The sequence below is a fragment of the Petaurus breviceps genome, unplaced genomic scaffold, assembly GCF_028583685.1.
Source record: "Petaurus breviceps papuanus isolate PSGF00001 unplaced genomic scaffold, PetGlider_PUasm1.0 90784, whole genome shotgun sequence".
In the NCBI taxonomy this organism is placed as follows: Eukaryota; Metazoa; Chordata; class Mammalia; order Diprotodontia; family Petauridae; genus Petaurus; species Petaurus breviceps.
Genome location: NW_027187345.1, coordinates 6406541 through 6426887, shown reverse-complemented (window position 1 = coordinate 6426887; position 20347 = coordinate 6406541). Strand labels below are relative to the sequence as shown.

Sequence of the window (20347 nt, the reverse complement as noted above, 5' to 3'; positions counted from 1 at the left end):
TTATCACCCTAATTTTCTCCAAACTTTCATATCCAAACTCCTAAAAAAAAAACACACACACACACTGCTTGCACACATTATCTCCACATCCTTTTCTCTTATCCACTTCTCAACCTTTTGTAATCTGGCTTCTAATCACATGTCATTACTCAACTGAAACTGCTTTCTCCAAAGTTGTCAGTAATCTTTTACCTGCCAAATCCAATAGCCTTCTTAACTATGCCATTAACCTCCAACTCCTTATGGATGCTGTCTCTTCTCTGGCTTTTCATGATGACACTGTTCTCTTTTAGTTCTTCTCCTTTCTGACTAATGGTTCCTCAGTCTCTTTACTGGTTCATCATCTATATCATATCACAACTGTAGGCACACATTAAAGACTTACCCTTAGCCCTTTTCTCTTATCCCCCTCCATTTACTCTCAGCCACCCTATTGGCTCCCATGAACTTAATTATAATTTCTCTTCAAATGATTCCCAGATCTAAATATTCAGTCAAAAACTCTCTCCTACACTCCAATCATGTTGTTTCCTATTGGTTGCCTACTGGTAATACTACCGTACATTTGAAAACATACATATAAAACTTTGTTAGTCTCTGCACTGTTTCATTTTGTATTCTAAGGCCAAATTTGACTGTTATTCCAATTATCTTTTGATTTCCTACATTAGCATTGCAATCCTCTATATAATAAATGTGATGTCTTTTTTGGTGTTATTTCTAGAGATGTAGGCCTTCATAGAACTGATCAATTTGGCTTCTTTGGCCTCACTGGTTAGAGAGTGATATTTAATAGTTTGCTTTGAATTCAAACAGATATCCTTCTATCTTTTTGAGATTATACTCCAGTACTACTTTTCTTGCACTTTTATTGACCATGAGGGCTACTACATTTCTTCTAAGGGATTCTTGTCTGCAGTAGTATATGTAATGATCACTTAAATTAAACTCACCCAATAATTAAAAGATACTTGATCCTTGGAAGGAAGGCTTTGGGAACTCTGGACAGCCTACTAAAAAGCAGACACCACCTTGCCGACAAAGATCCACATAGTTAAAACTTTGGTTCTTCAAGTAGCAATGTATGGCTATGAATTGGAATATAGGGAAAGGTGAGTGCCACAGAATCAATGTTTTTGAATTGTGATGCTGGAGAAAACTTTGGGAGTCCCTTGGGCAGCAAGGAAATAAAATCAGTCAATACTTAAAGAAGTTAATTTATATTGTTCCTTGGAAGGTCAAATACTGAAGCTTAAATACTTGGTCACAAAAGGAGAAGACAGGATTTATTGGAAAAGACCTTGATGCTGGGAAAGATTGAAGGCAAAAGGGAAAGGGGACAGCCAAAGATGAGAGGGATAGAGAATGTCATAGAATCAACCAACATGAACTTGGACAGATTTAGAGACAGAGTAGAGGATAGAAGGGTACATGCTCTATCCATGGAGTCATAAAGAGTCAGACACCACACCCAGAAATAACTGGCCATGTAACCTTGAGCAAGTTACTTAACCCAGATTGCTTAAAAAAAAAAAAAAAGAGTCAGACGCAACAGAATGACTGCAGAACAACTAGATCAGTGGTGTCAGACTCAAATAGAAATTGTAGAAATTAATCCTTGTGGGAGGCTACATATTTTTATTTACATTTTAATATGGTTCAGGGCCCTTGGAAGTTTTGCTGTTACATGGGCCACAGGTAGTGAATTTAACACTTCTGTCCTAGATGACCCCTGAGGTTTTTTCCAGGTCTAACATTATGATACAAAGGTGATATTATTCTATTGACTTTAGAGATCTTCATTGTGCATGTGATAATTGCTGAGGGAATTTTTTTTTCCCAAGGTCATTTTTCATTTCAGGTAATTGTACCTTATTTGCTATGGACTCCTCTCTAGAGAGTAGGTATTTTTTTCTTCCCTTTTTCCTGACCTACAGGTTACATGCAATATGACCATAATAGCTCAACCCAACTGCATTTACAAAACAAGAGAAGAGGAGGCAGGCTTGAGTGGAGAATGAATGTCTGTCACAGAGTAGGTACCCAACAAATTAAATAAAGGAGGAAAGTAGATTCCTTGAGGCCCATACTTTGGAGAGAGACATAAATGTTTCCCAACACCCTTCCCTACATCAAATGCTATGTATATTTCAGATATGTTGGACATCCTGTGGGGTTTACAGGCCCAACTATCATCCAAGTAGTCTTTGCAAGGCTTGGGGATCCTAAAGAGGAAGCAGCCCCAAGAGACCATTTAGGAAGTCACAGTATATTGACTTCCTACTGACTTGAAATTGTAGTTAATTCATAAAGAATTAGTGTGGTTCCATAGAATAGGGAATAACACACCCTTGCCCCTTACCCCCCTGTAATGGGAATGTAAATTTTTAAGATCTTCCCTGCCCCTAGGCTAAAGTGCACCTGGAGCCTGGGGTGGGAGGCTTGTTTTTCAGTAGATACTTTTTGATTGGCCAGTGGGTCCAGAAGGTTGTTACATTCTCTGAGCCAGGAGAAGGCTATATAAACCCTGATTTGAGGCTTTGTTTTCGGGCTCACTTTGAGAGGTGTTCTGTGATTTGATCAGATGAGACTCTGGGAAGCCTTTGTTGAGAGCCGCCCCCCCCCCCACTTTGAAAAACTCAGTTCTCTGTCTTGATAATTCTGTCTGTATATTCTGAAGTTCGGGGTGCTGCCCTTTTCCCCCTGAACTAGGTAAACGATACATATTTGACTGATTAAAGTAAGCTTGTTAACCCATTTTGAGTTGCTTTCCTTTATCAAAGCAGATCCAAGAACCTGTATTGGCAGCCACCCTAGGGACGCTTGGGGTGCTTGCGGCTATACCCCCCCAAAAATTATTTTCTGGGGTAGGCACTGATTTGTTATAAATTGAGAATCCATTGTGAAGAATACAGGACTCAAGTGGTCACTTAAAAGGATTGTCAAATCATTGCCATGTTTTGACAAATTCCAAGAGCAAAACTTTTCTTGCAAGTAGAACAACATAAACCTATCCAAGTTTTGGAGGAGGAAAAGAATAAGGAGAATTTCTTGACTAGAGTAGAGGGTGTGTGCTTGGGTGGGATGAGAAATAAGAACCATTATGTAGGATGGTCCAGTTCAAGCAGGGCTTCTATGAGCTTTTCTCAACAGATGACTCTCTCTTCCATAACATCTTCCTACATGTCTACCAGATAGTATATGACCTGTATGGCCTTTATAGTCTTAAGGCATATGGCTTACCAAAGGAAACCTGCTCGCAATCTTTGGGATTTTCTAGTGTAATGAGGGATATTTACATTCCCTCATGGGGATTTTCAATAGAAATTTTCATGTTCACATCTGGCTGCTTCTGAAGGAACTCTAAACTTTCTTGTTTCTGTGCATGGGGAAAGGGCTGGGATAATGCTAATTCCTTTATTTTTCCCTCCATAATGAGATACTTCAGAACTCTTTGAAATTTTTACGATGCCTTCTCATTTGAAGGAGAGGTGGGAGAAATTTGAGAAGGCAAATCTTCGTCTGAAAATAAAATCAAACTGAACTTAAAAAAAAAGATTTAAAAAAATTTATTGAGCGTTTTATTTTTTCCCAGTTACATGTAAAAAACAATTTTAACATTGATTTTAAAAACTTTGAGTCCCAAATACTATTCCTCTCTCCCTCCCCACCCCACCCTCATTGAGAAGGTGAGCGGTTCAATATAGATTATACATGCGCAGTCGTGCAAAAACACTTCCATAATAGTCACGTTGTGAAAGAAAACATAGACTAGAACTTAGAAACCGCCGAATTCGGGACCTGCGCAGTAAGCTGCGAGGTAACGGAAGGCCCGCAGCTGCGGCCCTCTCTCCCTAGAGCGAGCTGGGCGCGGTTGATCCGCTTGGTCTTCCTCGCTGTCTGTTGCCTTTCCCCTCTCTCTCCCTCCTTCTTTCCCCCTTTCCCTCTCTCTCTTCTCCTCCTCTCTCTCCCTGTCCCTTCCACGGTCGGCCAGGCGCTTCAGGCAGTCGGCGGCGGCGTGCCCTCGTCTTCTCGTTGCTTGGGTGCAGTCCATCCCTTAGGATCCCTGCCCTGCCGAGTATCCGTCTGAAGAGCTGGGTCCCATATCATCGGGTCAGATAAGAGCATCCTGAAGTTGGCCTTTTATGGGGACAAATTGTTAAGAGATAAAGTGAAGAAGGCAGGAAGCCAGCCAGTCGTGTTTGGAAGATACCTTGGCCGGAACGAGGCACAGCTGTGCATCATCGTCATGCCTAAGTTTTACTGTGATTACTGCGACACTTACCTCACTCATGATTCTCCGTCCGTGAGGAAGACCCACTGCAGCGGGAGGAAGCACAAAGAGAATGTGAGAGACTATTATCAAAAATGGATGGAAGAACAAGCCCAGAGCCTGATTGATAAAACAACCACTGCATTTCAGCAAGGAAGAATTCCTCCCAACCTGTTCTCTGCTCCTGCACTAGGAGGGCCTATGATCCCACCTCCTCACCCTAGCATGATGGGGCCACCCCCTCCTGGAATGATGCCCGTGGGGCCGCCTCCCGGCATGAGGATGCCCATGGGAGGCCACATGCCTATGATGCCTGGTCCTCCAATGATGAGGCCCCTTCCTCATCCCATGATGGTGCCCAGTCGCCCAGCAATGCCCAGACCAGACAGATAAAATGGAAAGAATATAAAGAAACCCATTTCTCAGTTTTCTGTTCTTTGTTCTATTCCACCAGAACATCATGGTGCTGTCTCAAACATGGGTTTTCCCCCCTTCCCCTTTTAAAATGCTGGCACTCTTTTACATCACTGTTACTCTCCCATGATGCCCCTCCCCTCCAATATATCCTTCCTTCCCTCCCTCAATGTATCCTTCCCTCCTCAGTGTATCCCTCCCCTGTGATAAATAAGCACAGTGAAAAAAAAAATCAACACACCGAATGTGTCTAAAATTTATTCCTCGTTCTGCATCTATAGTTTAACATCTCTGCCAAAGGAAAGGAAACATACTTTACCAGTCTTCCTGAAGTCACAGTTGCATAATGAATTGATCAGAGTTTTGAAGTCTATCAGTATTATAGTCCTTTATATTGTCGTGTGTAAATTGTTTTCTTTTTTTCTGTTTACTTTCCCTCTCCCATTAGTACATACAAGCCTTTCCAATTTTATCTTGACTTCTTCATATTTGTTTCATGTAGCACAGTGATAGGCCATTGCTTTCATATCCCGTGTTCATTTGATGTTTCTCAATTGATGGGTTTTGTTGACTTGCAGTTCTTTGCTACTACAAAAAGGGCTGCTATAAATATTTTTGTATATATGGGTCCTTTCCCTCTATCTTTGCCCTTCTTGGGTTATATGCCAATAGTATCACTGAGTCAAAGATATGTGTGTTTTAGTGACATTTTAGAGTAATTCCAAATCATTTTTCAAAACTGTTGGACAAATTCACAGCTCCACCAAAAGTGCATTAGTGTGCCTGTCTTTCCATAGTCCTTCCAACTTTGACCATTTTCATTTTTTATCACTTTTCTCAATTTTATGAGTGTAAAGTGAAGCTTCAGAATTATTTTTAATTTGCATTCTCTTTAGGAAGTTAGAGCATTTTCTCATGATTGTTACTAGCTTGCAGTTTTTCTTTTTACAAATTGCCCCAGGGGTAGTTTCTAAATGTGCAAGACTTCCCACTTCCTGTCAAAGAAGAAACAATTTAAAAAGGAAGAGTGGGGCAGAAATGCAGCTTATGTTTGTATCATGAGGTATAAAAATAAAGGTATTGACTGTTTTAGCATTAACAAAAGAAAACATAGACCAAAAAAACCCTCAAGATTTTAAAAAGTATTCTTCAGTCTGTATTCAGACACCATCAGTTCTTTGTCTGGGAATGGGTAGCATTTTTCATCCTAAATCCTTCAGAGTTGCCACAGATCATTGTATTGCTGAGAATAGTTAAGTCACTCACAACTGATCATCCTACAACATTACTGTTACTTTGTACACAGTATATTTCACTTTGCATCAACTCATATAAGTCTTTTCAGGTTTCTCCGAGAGCATCCAAAGGACCTGAGTCTGAATTCTAGACCTGCAATTTATCATCGGTGACATTTATTTGCTAAGTGGCAAATTAGACTGAGCAAATCACTTCATCTCTTTTTGCCTCGGTTTCCTCATGTATAAAATAAGGGGCTTGGATTCCATGACTTCTAAGTTCCTTTCTAGCTTTACCCCAATAATGCTATCTGATCTTAAGTAACCTATTCTTTCTGAAGCGCACTTTCCTTATCTGAAAAATGATGGGTTTGGACTTGATGACCACTAAGGTCACTTCTACTTCTAAATCTGATAAGGTATGGAGTGATTGCATCCACACCAATGAAATCATGAAGATATAAAATACTCATTGAACAATGACTACCAGCATGTAAATAAAAGGTACAGAAACTACAAAATGAAACTGACCCCTGTGTAATTATAATGAACAAGCTTGGGCCCAGAGGAGAGATAAACAAATATACTTTCCTCCCTGTTGTTGCAGAATTGGAGGGGTATGGGTATGGAAAATTGAGGATATTGTTAAACTCTGTTGATGTATTGATTAGCTTTGCTAATAAACTGCATTGTTACCCCTCTTTTTTCAAGTGATGACTTACTGAGTGGGCAAGAGAGGAGGGATATATTTGAAAACAAAGGTGATATAAAAGCAAAAGAAATTAATACAGTTTTTAAATAAACCCTTGACATAAGTACCTTTAACCAACACTAGAGCTCACATTCTGTTGGATTTTTCTTTTTTTTTTCCTAGGAGTGTACACATTTCTCTCCAGCACTTTGAAGTCTTTGGACGAAAAAGACCATATTCACAGAGTCCTGGATAAAATCATAGATACTTTGATTCACCTGATGGCCAAAGCTGGTCTCTCTTTGCAACAACAGCACCGGCGCCTGGCTCAGCTCCTCCTGATCCTTTCCCACTTCAGGCACATGAGGTAGGAAACTTCAGTGGTCTGTAGTTCACTGCCTTAGTACTAGTTGGAGAACTAAGATCTTCCCTCTACTTTTTTTTCTTTGGCAGAAGACCATTACTAACATGAAAGAACTTTTCCCCATGGTTTGTCTTTGCTGGTCTCCTATGCTAAGCTACATGCAGTTGGATTATAGGCAGCCTACTGAGCTGCCAGAAACCCTGTATTTCTCTATCTTCCTTCATATTAAAGCATAACCAATATCACAGTGAAGTCAGTCATTTAATGATCACTTATGTGTTTACTTTAGGCCAACCATTATGCTAAGCACTGGGAACACAAAAATTAGGTAAAAAGAAACAAAACAAAAAATATGTTCCCTTCACTCAAGGAACATCACATTTCACCCTCAGGCTGTGTGACCTTGGGTAAGTCATATACCCTTTGTCTGCCTAAATTTCTTCATCTGTGCAATGAGGATGATAATAGCACTTAAGTCACACAATTGTTGTGAAGATAAAATGAAATTTTTGTAAAGTACTTTGTAAAGCTTAAATCCCTATAAAATGCCATTATTATTATCCTAATGGGTAAGAGGACATGCAAATAACGATGTATATACAAGACATACACGGTTTTACTAGAAGACCTAAAAGTACAGAATGTGTCTTTTTATTTTTTGAGACTAGACCTGTGATTTAATTGTTAAAAGAGGCTCTAGGTGAGGAAACTCCCTCTCTCAGTACAGTTCAACACTTCTGTAACTTTAAAGACTTGGAGAGTTGCCTGGGCACTGAGAGATTAATTGATTTGTTCATGGTCACACAGCTAGCATGTGTTAGGGTCAAGGTCTTCCTTTTTTGAAGTACTATTATGTGTTATCTCTCTAATATCTCTAAGGTCAAATATAAACTCCTTGTTGATAGTTGAGGTATTTTACAACCTAGATCCAACCTGCATTTCTAGGCTTATTCTGTATTTCCAATTTTTGAACACTCAGCTCTCCAGCCAAATTGGTTCCAACACTCTTCTTTTCTCAAATGCATTCCCCCCTCACCTCTTCCTTGTACAATCTCTAATTTCCTTCCTTGTACATCACTTTCTACATGAGGCATTTTTTTTTTGATCCCATCAGTTACCAGTGCCTTTCTCAACCACCATTTTTCCATTTCCTTCCTTCCTTCCTTCCTTCCTTCCTTCCTTCCTTCCTTCCTTCCTTCCTTCCTTCCTCCCTCCCTCCCTCCCTTCCTTCCTTCCTTCCTTCCTTTCATTCTTCCTTCTTTCCTTCCTTCCTTCTTTTTCTTTTTCTTCCTTCCTTCTCCTCCTTTGTTCATTCCTTCATTCCTCCTTTATTTCTTTCTCTTTCTTTCCTTTCCTTTTTTTTGCATTTGTCTTTCATGATAAAATGAAAGTTCTTTGATGGGACAGATTGTTTTGTTTCTGTCTTTCTATCTCTAGTGCCAAGCACAGTGCTGGTCACATAGTAGGCACTTAGTAAATATTTGATGATTGATCCTGGCTATGGTAGCCAGTAAAGCTGCCAAGCCTGATGCTAGCCAGACACCCACCAGCTGATCCATTAGGTCTGCACAACTGCTGGGAGCACACTCTTCTTCCCTAGACTTGGACCACACATTTACCTCTTTTTCACCACTTCCATTTGGTTGCTGTCTTTTAGAAAGTCCTAAAATGGTTAGTCACTCAACTGACATTGATATTGACAGAGAGAAGCCCTATGTCATCAGAATAAAGCATATACTATATCCAAATGTAGCAGTAGCCTGTTCTAAGTCTTAGATCCAGAAAATCTTCCTCTTATAGTTCCCAGGGAATGAATGAGATACAACTACAATGAGTGAAGATTGCAAACTGGTCAGAAATAAGGAGGGCATTTTAATTCTTCTTTATAGACTTTAGAAGGGTTGCAGAAGGTCAACAGTGAGGGAGATACAAGGGAGATAACCCCATTTGGGTAGAATATTTTATATGTATTGTTGGATCACCATGAGGATAATAATCTAGAATCATAGCTTCTTCTCCCCTTTCCGGAGACTCTGTAGAAAGGAGGTAAAGACTTGTCTGTTTTTGACTGTGCTGAAAAAGAGAGAAAGCATTATTTAGGCCTTGCATTTCAGTATCCCTAATGCCACTTAGATCGTTAGCTTCTTGAGGACAGAGACTGTGTTGCAAACATCTTTGTTACCTTCATAGTGCCTAACATAGTGTTTTGCATATGGTAGGGCCCAAATAATCAATGCTGAATAAGTGACAGTCCACTTGAACCCTGAGGTCCTTTCCTGAGCTGTGACTTAAGGAAAAACTGGAATCTACCACCAATGCTTTCCACTATACAATAGGGAAAGAGCCTCTTTTGATTCCAAAGAAATTCTGAGAAGGAAGAGAGCCAGCTGAAATCCAAGAGGTGAAAGCAATCAATCATAATAAGCTCACACTTGCATAAATGATTTCTTCATAACATTGATATAAGAAAGCTACTGCAAGCATCATTATCCCCATTTTACTGATTAAACAGAAGCTCAAAAAGGTGACTTAACCACATCTAAGGTAATGTGTTCAGTTCTGGTAACCACATTTTCGGAAGATCATTGACAAGCTGGAGAGCATCCAAAGGAGGATAACAAAGGTGAGAGCAGAGCTATTAGTTATTTTAGTTATTTAAGGATTAGTTGAAAGAAATGGAGATAATTAGCCTAAAGAAGATTAAGAAGGGACAAAATGGCTGTCTTCAAGTGTTGCCACATGCCATGTTGCCATTGCCACATGAAAGAGGGATTATCAAGAGTTTATTCTACTTGGCCTCAGGGAGCAAGAATAGTTACAGTGGGTGGAAATTGCAGACAGGTTTCAGATTGATGTAGCAATTCCTAAGAGGTAGAAATATTGAGAAGTAGAATAAGCCATCTCTAAAGAGATGGGTTTCACCTCACTGGAGGTTTACAAGCAAACTGCTTATTAGGGATATTGCAGAGGTGACTGGTTTTGACACCAACCACTTTGAATATGAGGACTCCTCTTTAACATAAAAAAAAATTCACAATCCTCCACTAATAAGAACTGCATTGTTAGTATTTGTTGATTGAGAAAATTTATAATGGCAAAAAGCCACTATAAATTTATGAGATTTTGAAATGAATTTGCATTTTATTTTTAATCAAAATATCATCTACATAGATCTGAAAAAGAGTGATACACATATTTGCTAGACATGTATATTCCAGAATATTTGCTTTTTAATGTATTCATCATACAAATGGAAGCTCCTTCAACTATAAAATGAGGGGTAGGACCAGATGGCTTCTGAAGTCTCTTCCACTTCTTAGCCCATGTAGTTATGATTTTCACATCCACAGGTCCCAAGTCTTCATTCAGAAACCTGGAGAGTACTGGACTAAATGACTCCTGAGGCCCCTATTAATTCTGAAGGAATGCTTATGGTCACAAAAAGTAGGAAGGGGAAGGCTGTTTTCTTCAGCACAGATTTCTAACTGGTGAATCCTGGCTTACTTTGCTTCTCTTGATTAGGGGTACCAGGAAGGGATGGGAGAAGTGGAGGGAACAAGGATTGTAACTAATGTTCTTTTCCAAAATATGCCTTTTGAGACAATGACCTCAACTTTGAAGGAAGTATTCTTTTTCTTCTTTACATTAGAAGAGAAATATGGTGGAAACCATGTGGATATTTTCTGTTTGTTTTCTGGAAGGACAGCTTCAACACTATTAATGCCTTTTTGGAACTTTTAGAATCAGGAATTAAACTTGTGTCTTCCTTGGTATAGGTAACTACTAGAAGAGGAAATTTCCTTTACCAGTAGTGGTTGGCATCTCTTCTTCAATTACTAGTGTTAGATAGTTGCCTGGGATTCAGAAGTTAAGTAATTTGCCCAGGCTCATTTAGCCCATATGTGTAAGAGGCAGGTAGAACTAGAGCCATCTTCTTGGCTCCCAAAGTCATGCTGTTTCTCTGGTCTTTTTGTTGTTGGTTAGTTGTTTCAAGAGAGTCCAACTCGTTTTGACCCTATTTGGGGTTTTCTTGGCAAAGATCCTGGGGTTGCTTGCCATTTCCTTCAGTTTACACATGAGGAAACTGAGTTAAATGGGGTTTAGTGACTTGCCCTGGGTCACACATTGTCTGAGGTCAGATTTGAAATAAGGAAGATGAGTCTTCCTGACTCCAGGCCATGCACTCTATCCACCTAGCTGCCCACTCTGGCTCTTTTAAAAGATGCCTCATCAGTTGGTTACATGATGTAGAGTTGTACTCTAAATGCAACCTTTGTTCATTCCAAATACAGTTTATAAGCAAGGGAATTATGGAGTCTGGAAATATGGGTTTAGGAATTTTTGCCAGAATTGTATGAAAATAACCAACAAACAACCAAAATAGCCACAAACAACCAGTATTTACAGGGAATGTTTAAAGCCTTAAATGTTATAATATGATAGAAAATGAAATAGTATTTTGATGACCATCTAGCCTATAAACTATATTGGGTTGCAACTTGACCCCTATCATATTCTGTTTCTCAACAGTCTCATACTAAATATAACCTGACTGACTGTGAATGGGATTCATTAGCTTCTATCAGGAAGAAAGTTGCATGGCCCAGAAGGCATTGGACCATACTTTAATCAAAATGACAAAACGAATTTCGGCTAATGGGGTGATAGTACTTAGGTTCTGCTTTTCCAAAGCACTTCTCCAGTTCCTTGCCAGATTTTGGACAACTAATAATATGTATATTTTCTGCTCTGTTTTACTGTTGTTGCTCAGTTGTTTCAGTTATAACCAACTCTTCGTAGCCCGTTTGGGGTTTTCTTTGGGGTTTTGAGTGGTTTGCCATTTCCTTCTCCAGCTCATTTTAGAGAGGAGGAAACTCGGGCAAACGGGGTTAAATGACTTGCCCAAGGGTTGCAACAGCTCAGGTTTTCCTAACTCCAGCCTGGTGATATACTCACTGTACCACCTAGTTATCTATCTGTCTGTCTATCTATCTATCTATCTATCTATCTATCTATCTATCTATCTATCTATCTATCTATCTATCTATCTATCATCTATCTATCTATCTATCTATCTATCTATCTATCTATCTATCTATCTATCTATCTATCTATCTATCTATATGCTATTTACCACAGAGACCTCTAAAGATTAACTATAGAAGTTTCTTGACTGGACTTCTTTTGTGAGGAAAGAGCTAGAGTTAGGTAGCAGAAAAAGGTGAGAATTTATTGATTATTCAGAATTCTTTAGTTCTCTTTCACAGCAACTTAATGATGGAATGGCACATTTGTTATGCTGTTAATATCTACAAGTACTGTGTTAGGGGATGGGAATACATACAAAAAAGCTGGATGGTTACTGCTCCCAAAGGACTCACATTCTAATTATGGGAAACTACACATGCTGGAGAAAGAGAGAGACAGAGAGAGAGAGAGACAGAGAGAGACAGACAGAGAGACAGAGACAGAGAGACAGAGAGAGAGAGACAGACAGAGACAGAGAGACAGAGAGAAGGAGGGAGAGAGAGAGAATAAAGCATGTATTGAATATTTACTATGAGCCAGGTTCTACATTAAATTCTGGGAATACAAATACAAACAAACAAAAATACAAATACACAACAACAAAACAAATACGAACATTCAAGGATCTTAAATTCTAATAAGCAAAGATAATACTTAAAAGGGATTTGAAGAGCTGAGTGGTAGGGAATCAAAAGGAATGGCCCTTAGAAGGTCAAGGTGAAAAAGTCTGAGCAATTAAGGTTTAGGCCAGGTTTGAAGACAGGCTAGTAGAGGTAACTTTCGCTTTCCTTTTTCTACTCTTAGCTAGCTGGTCTAGAGCAGACACTAAATAAATACTGTTTATTCAGTGATTAATTGATCTGAATGATTGCTGAGCCTAAGTCATAATCATCAATTTGTTTTCCTTTGAAACCACAGCAACAAAGGCATGGAGCACCTGTACAGCATGAAGTGCAAGAATGTGGTTCCACTCTATGACCTGCTCCTGGAGATGCTGGATGCTCACCGTTTACATGCACCAGCAAACAGAGGGGGTGCCCCTATGGAGGAAGACAACCAGAACCAGCTAGCAACTGCGTCAACTTCAGCGCATTCCTTGCAAACCTATTATATCACAAGGGATGAAGAGAGTTTCCCTACCACAATCTAAGAACTCCTGAGTCCCAAATCCCAGGTGGTCCTGAGAATCCCAGCAGCATAATACCTATTCCATGCATCACTAAAGCTGAATAATGTCACATGAACACACTCCAGTATGCATCCATCACCAGTGATTTTGAATATGAGTGGCCATTCATTTGCTTGCTACCATTCTCAACAGCAAACATTCAGTTATTGCAAATAGCCAACAGGGATTCCAGGGCCAAGTTACTTGTAATTTTTTGCCATGGCTCTTTTTACCCCCTTTGCTGCATTAATTAGCTTAAGGATTCCTGTAGCTCTTCATGACTGAACTCAGCCTAAGAGTTGGATCTCAATTGGCCATTTGCTTTAAAGCCATGTTGAAGCCCTGGCCTAGGAGGGAGGCAGGTAACTATTCTGTTAAACACATGTCTTTTGCTGGCTGGCTCTAAGAATGAGCCACTCACACAAATTTCAGCTAGGTTCTTTAACTGCTGGCTTAGGAAAGGATAGGTCATGGGTTAAGTATAGCCTACTCTTGTATTCCTATAGAAATGTATCATTTTTATTAAAGTCATATTCTACAGCTTTTGCTCTACTGCATGGTGATAGTAAAATGTTCCTGTGATTATCTGTTTGTTTCCACTGTAGCAATACAAGATGCATCCAGTCTTATGTGTTGATCCTCTTTGCCAAAGCTCTGTGGGCTTAATGCATCAGATGCTAGGGCTTGCTGAGATTTGCATCCTTGAAGACAGTGCTCTAGAGGATACATGCATTACATTTGAGGCAGTGGTCTCTGGTTAATTCAAGCTTGCATTGCCAATAATTACAGGCAAGTTTGTCCCTGTTCAACACCCTTTTCATATATTAAATTCCCCCTCCCACTTTTTTTTGAATAGTTCAAACCTTCTTAATGACTTTTAATGAAACTAGTGGGAGGTTGGTTTGCCTCAGGACCTGCCCGAGCATGGAGTCCCATTTACTGCTTAAAGAGCTCCATGTGAACAATTTGGATTTTTATGAGTAACAAAAATCTCCTCTCATGTAGATTATCTCCTGGCAGTATGTGAGACTCACAGACATCTAGATAACTGGTTACAAAATGTTATATCCAGGCATTATAAGATTCCAGGAGAGAGAGGGGGAGAAACAGACAAGAAGGAAGGGTATTGAGCTCTACAACGGTACCTGCGTTGCAATCATCAGCCACACATGGAATAGTTTCCTGAGTTCAAACCCAGTACTAGGGTTGCCCAGTCGCTAGTGAGCAAGCTCATTGTCCCTTACATTTCTCCAACATTTTCCTTAGGCAGGCTCAACTTGCGGTCTTAGTGGTCTTGTCGAGAGAGGTGCTATTGGCCTTGCAGTGTCCCCAGAACACTTAGCTTGTAAGGACCATTTATTAAGTTAGTGCTTCTGGTATGGGGAGGTAGTGCGTATTTAGTCAAGCTGAAGGCTTAGATGCCTAAGGAAAAGAATGGGAGGGCTGACCAAAACTTTATCAATTGTATTTCCTTGTTTTTTCCCCCCCAGTTCAGCCTAGAAAAAGACTTCTCCTTCGCCTACTTTGTTTCACAAGCCAAGAATGGGAAGTTAGCCCAGGGCCACAGGAATCCTTCTAATTAAATTTAAGAGGAAATGGTCTCCCAATCTGAGGACAGCCTTTTCAGGAACTGTTCCCTTGTCAGACTGCAGCATGAGGGATTTTCATTTTACAACAAATAGGACACATATAGGCCCAGGGCACTAAGAAAAACATTTGCTGTTAGCCACCTTCCTCCCTAATGGGCCCATAGTCTAAGATTCAAAACAGAACCGAGAGATCACTTGGCAAATCACAACTAGGATCAGCTGCTTGGGATTCTCACCATACATGTAGTATGTAAAGCAAATTACAATGTGTTCATTTCCAGGTACCCAGTAAGCCATGATGGAAGTGTTGGGAAATGGAAAGGGACAAAATAATGTTGATTTCTGGTATATGTATGTGCATTTAACTTTCTGGGCAATTTTACTTGTCTACATATCTAATTTGTTCAGAAAATATATGTTTTTCTTTTTTTTTTGTCATTTTGTGGGGACAAAAGCACCTTATATAGTGTAATATATTTTTTAAATTGCATCACTTGCTTATCAGACAATTGAATGTAGCGATTGTGTTCTAGATTTTGGTTGTGACTGGGTTACCATGCAAAAAACCAACCAACAAAACATTTAGCTCTTAAATACTCTTCAAGCTACCTTATCATGTATGCCATCATTTAAAGCCTGGTGATTGTTCATTTACATGAAAATCACATTTCATATCAACTTTTATATCCATAGTAGACAAAAGCAGCATGAATCTCGGTGCCTATTGATAGATGTTGGAAGATGGTCAATCTCATGTAGCAGAGCCTAGACCTGAGAAGGAAGACTATTCAGGGCAGCTAATTTTGCTTTTACCAAAATATTAGTAATGATATTTCTGGACAGTAGCCATTGGGATGGTGGATTCTTTTTAATGTTTATACTTGGATTTCCTTTTTAAAAAAAAGCAAAAAAACAAAAACAAATAAAAAAAAGCTACCCTAGAACTATAGATGACTTAATTCCAGCTGAAACCAAACAGAAATAGAGTGAAGGATTTTACTTAGCTCATCCAAAGAGTTTGTATTCATGTCAAGATCCCACTAAGCTCAAGACGGGAAGAAAAAAATTGGATGGACTCAGTATTAGCCAACTATATCTGAGTCTTGAACAATTTTAGAAATTTCTTCCTGGCCTTAACTGAAATGGCAACTAGTGAGTGATTGACAGTTAGCTTAGGCTGCTCTTCCTTACTCAGGCATGTGCTGGAGATCCATTGTTAGTAGTTTTCTTATTGGGGAATTTTATAGGTGGAAAGGTAGGATCTACTTCATTTTCTTTTGGGGGACAATACAATGATTGTCAATTGCCTAATGCTTTCTAGGGCAGATTAGTAAAATGTATATTAAGGGTTTGCCATCAAAATTCTGCCCCATAAACTACATTCACATAACTTGCTCAAATGGACAATCAGTTAGAAAATGGTAGTTTTAGGGCTTTTAGAAATAGGTAAGAAAGAACAGGACTTGCTTCAGGCCCAGGCAGATGAGACATTTTCTGGAAAAATGAAGCTAAAGTAAGAGCTGGACCGAATTTTCTCTTAACCACAGTCTAGCTGTGGACTTAATGGAGTGATAGTTTAGTGATATCATAGAGTAATAAGAGGGTGTAAAAAAACAAAACCATCCTATACCCAACATTTATTGCTAAAGCCAGCCCTTGAGGAAAAGCAGTCTTTGATTTATTTGCCTCATCCATTTTTAAACAAAGCTAAAGCTCATGTCCTTATGAGAGAGAGGAAACACACACACATGCACACACATACACATACACGCACATTTATAATTCAGTTTATTTACACCGATGTGACATAGTTTTTTCCCCTGTTTTGTTTCATTTGGGAAGAATTGGTTTGTGGGAAGGACAGCTCTTACACCGGAATTGCTATTCATTAGAATACTATAAACCATTGTCTAAAGTACTAAATGAAATTTATTTACTTAGGGTTTTTACTATTCCCACTTCCAAAAAGGATTTGAGGCAGCATCGCTTGAGATGAAACAATTCAAAACAATTTTCCATTCATCATTACTTTCCCAACTCGGGGTTGTCTATTTTGAGGACCTGCCCATTCTCAAAAAATGAGATTAGGTGGCTATGGATGGTATGATTGATATCTTAATCTATCCATTGGCAAATTTACAAAAGGCAACTAACCTTTTTTTTTTTAAATCAGTTTGGTCATTATATGCCTTGATACATTGATCATTGTTCAATTCTGAGCAAGTTCTGGGAGTTGGACGCATATCTTATTGCGTACATTTCTTTGTCAGTATCCCAGAAATTAAATATATTTTCAACTGGAGTCAAATGAATTAAATTGTGGGCACCAAATATCTATCTTTCCATTATTGCAATTTTCTTCTGTTTCTAGCTGTATTTCTGTCTTAATTAAAAATGTGGGCTATTTTTAAGTCATTGGAGATTATTTTCTAAGTGATTGCTGCCTTTATTAAGCATTTCAATTTTGCACTCTTTCAGAGATTAAAGAAAAAAAATTTCTATTATCTTTTTTGCATCCAAATGTGCCTGAACTTTTAAAATATGTAAATGCTGCCATGTTCCAAGCCCATCCTCAGCGTGTATGTGCTGCACAGCAGAGCACCTGGAAAACCGACATACAATCCCTGTAAGAAACCAGGTGCCACCAACAACCGACCCCTCTGTGAATGAAGAGAGGTCCTTGGTCACAGAGACTTGAATTAAAAAGCGACTTTACTCCAGTCTATGTCTCTCACAACTTCAGATAATGATGCTTTTTTTTTTTTTTTTGGTATACTCTACATAGTCTTTCCATGTAGAGTCTTTGTTTTATGGGAGGGGGCTCAGCTGCCAAGATGTGTTGGCTGGATTATTCTGCTCTTTCGCTGATGCATACTGTTTTATGATGTCATTTTGTTTCATTGCTGCCTTGCTTTGTTAAATGAAACACACATGTAAACCTCTTTTGCACCTTTAAGAAGTAAAGAATTTGGTGGGATATACCCAAGAACCTGTAGACAATTTTCTCAACCTCTTTGATGTTCAAATAAACAATTAAACAGAAGCAGCGCAGTTTGGTTTGCACTTGTTCTCTTTCTTGCCAATACCTCAACCCTCCTTTTTAACCCCTTCTTGCTAACAACATATTTAAGTGACATACCCAGACCTAACTCTAGTTTCTAATGAGTGACCCATTATCCCAGCCTGACCTATGGTGTGGTGGAACTTGGGAAGAGGGCTCTGGATCACTGCAGTCTGGTGAGGCTGGTTGATTGGTTGTTGTCCTTTGTTCTCAAAGAGGACCAAAATGACACCACTATGCTAGAGTTAAGTATCAACGTGTCTGACTGTGGCTGATCAGACCAGTAAAAGCTTGGAATGCTCTACCATAGGTCCCAAGCAGTGACCTATGGCAGAGGGAGACAGAGAGACCACATGGCACAAAGAGTCTGTGTGAATATTAGAAGTGGTTCATTCAGTCCACAAACTTTGTCGACATAATCCTTTCTTCCATATAGACTTATCAAGCTTCAATTTGCCTTTTTTGTGACTTCTCTTCAGAATTTCCTTCCATAGTCATTTGATTGACTTAATTTAAATTTGTTAATTTAATTCCTATATTCTCCCAGATAACATTATTATTATTATTATTATTATTAAAAAGAGCTAATTTTATATAATACTTTAAGATTTGCAAAATGCTTTGCAATATTATTTCATTTGAGCCTCATGTCCACCAAATGGGGTAGATGCTATTATTATCCCCATTTTATAGGTGAGGAAACAGAGAATGAGAGGTGAATTGACTTGTGCAGGGTTACATAGCTGATAAATATCTAGGGCTGGATTCAGCCTCGTCTTCCATTGTGCCTCCCTGCCTCTACAAGCCAGTCTCCCAGGGATAGTCCTGGGTTGCCACATTCTAGGGGCAGACTTATATCCATCCACATGGAATTGCCTTTGCTGCTGCATAAGGCTTTGAATCTCTCTGAGTCTTGATGGGAATTTTCCAAAAAAGTAAATTTTCAGTTTAACCAGAATTAGCAGCGTGAACATCCTTGTTGTAGTAGTGCATTTGCTTCTGCTTTTCAGGAATCATACATATCACTTTCTGGTGAAAGCTCAGGAATTTGACATGTCTAACTGACAATGAACAGATTTAATTCAGAATTGATGGAATTTCCATATTTGCATCCCCTTTTCACCATTATGGCTTGTGTGGGGGTGGCCTTACAAAATTAACATCTTATTGTTGTAACTCAGTCAAGTAGTATGATTTGAACTCAGAACTGTCTGTTACTATATGTACTTTGCTTGTCTCTCTGGTAGATAGGACAGCAATCCAATGGATGCCTGCCTTATGTAGCAAGAACTATCTGAAGATCAGGGCTCAAATTAAAGGCTCAAGCCTTTTTAGTATTGCAGCAATGGGGAAAGGGAAAGGAGAGATGCTCATAGAAACTCAGGCCTTTGTAATGTTACTTTACCTCTGTAGGATCCAGTTTCCTAGGCTATAAAATGAGAAGGTTGGATTTTTTCCAAGGTCCTCTTTAGCACTAGACCAGCTAAAAAAGCCAGTGTGATTTTGGGCTGTATTAAGTTGTAGCTTCTAGGAATAAAGAGATGATAAACATGGCTATATCCTGTTCTGGCCAGTCCACATGTAGAGTATTGGGGCAATTCAGGGCACCATGTATTAGCAAAGACAAGGATACATTGTTTAAAATGGGAAAAAAAAGATAAATAATGACAACCAAAATGGTGAGTTCATGTCATTTGAGGATTGACTTTTAAAACTGAGGATGTTCATCTGAAGAAAAGAAGACTGGGATGAGGGTGAGGTGGGAGAATGATAGCTGTCTTCAGATGATGAGAGTGCTGTATTGAGAGACAGAGCGGGGCTTGGAACCTGGCTCTGATACTATGTGTGATTTTCGTGTGTTGCTTCACCTGTCTTAGAATCAGTTTCCTTAACTGTAAAATGAGACCAGAGGCATCAAACACATGGTTGGTGGGCCACCACATGTGGCCAACAATGTTCCCCAGCGTTATCCAAACAAGATAAAAATGTAATTGGAAAATATTTTGCAAAAAGAAAAAATAAAAATACAACAAAGCATAAATATGTGGTTTTCTAAATCCATATGGTGCATACAGTAATCCTTATTATGGTTTATTGGTCCCCATTTCTTTTTGAGTTTGATATCACTTCACTAAATGGTCATTAAAGTCCCTTTTCACCTTTAATCCTTTGATCTTAAAATAATCCTAAAAAATTTAAGAGTTGTGAAGCATAAAAAGGATTTGTGGCTACTTTTAAATGTTAAGCTACACTGGTTAGAAAATAGTGCCAGTAGTAGAAGGGAGTTAAGAAAGGGACACAGACATGCAGGGAAGAGCTGGAAGTACTGTGTTAAATTTGAAATATACAAAAAATAAAAGCAAAACAGAACAAAAACCCAAGAATTAAGTAGTGGAGATTCAGGGCTTCATATACAAACTGATTTTTCTGTTCCTTGTATAAGGAAATGTTCATGTTTGTTGATGCTTGTCAAATTCATAATAATAAAAAGAAATTTTTATTTTTAAAAAGGAAAATAGTACCA

The 20347-nt window shown here is 39.0% G+C and overlaps 2 protein-coding genes across 5 annotated transcripts in view; both read left to right on the top strand.

Annotated features, from left to right (window-relative positions):
• Window positions 1–17805, top strand: part of ESR1 (estrogen receptor 1) — a 376096-nt gene extending 358291 nt beyond the window's left edge. For all 4 annotated transcript variants that reach the window (XM_069069659.1, XM_069069658.1, XM_069069660.1 and 1 more), the window contains 2 exons: window positions 6797–6980; window positions 12924–17805. In XM_069069659.1, coding sequence (XP_068925760.1) covers window positions 6797–6980; window positions 12924–13155 — 416 coding nt within the window. In that variant the 3' untranslated portion in view covers window positions 13156–17805. The remainder of the gene's footprint in view (window positions 1–6796; window positions 6981–12923) is intronic.
• On the top strand, window positions 4045–5171 carry LOC138147279 (U1 small nuclear ribonucleoprotein C). Its single transcript, XM_069069661.1, has one exon. It carries the CDS (start codon window positions 4250–4252, stop codon window positions 4664–4666), a length of 417 nt encoding a protein of 138 aa, XP_068925762.1. The 5' UTR covers window positions 4045–4249; the 3' UTR covers window positions 4667–5171.
• Window positions 17806–20347: the final 2542 nt, after the last annotated feature.

What these genes read in the sequence shown, in the direction of transcription:
- LOC138147279 (XM_069069661.1), top strand. Translation starts at nt 4,250, where the DNA reads ATGCCTAAGTTTTACTGTGATTACTGCGACACTTACCTCACTCATGAT.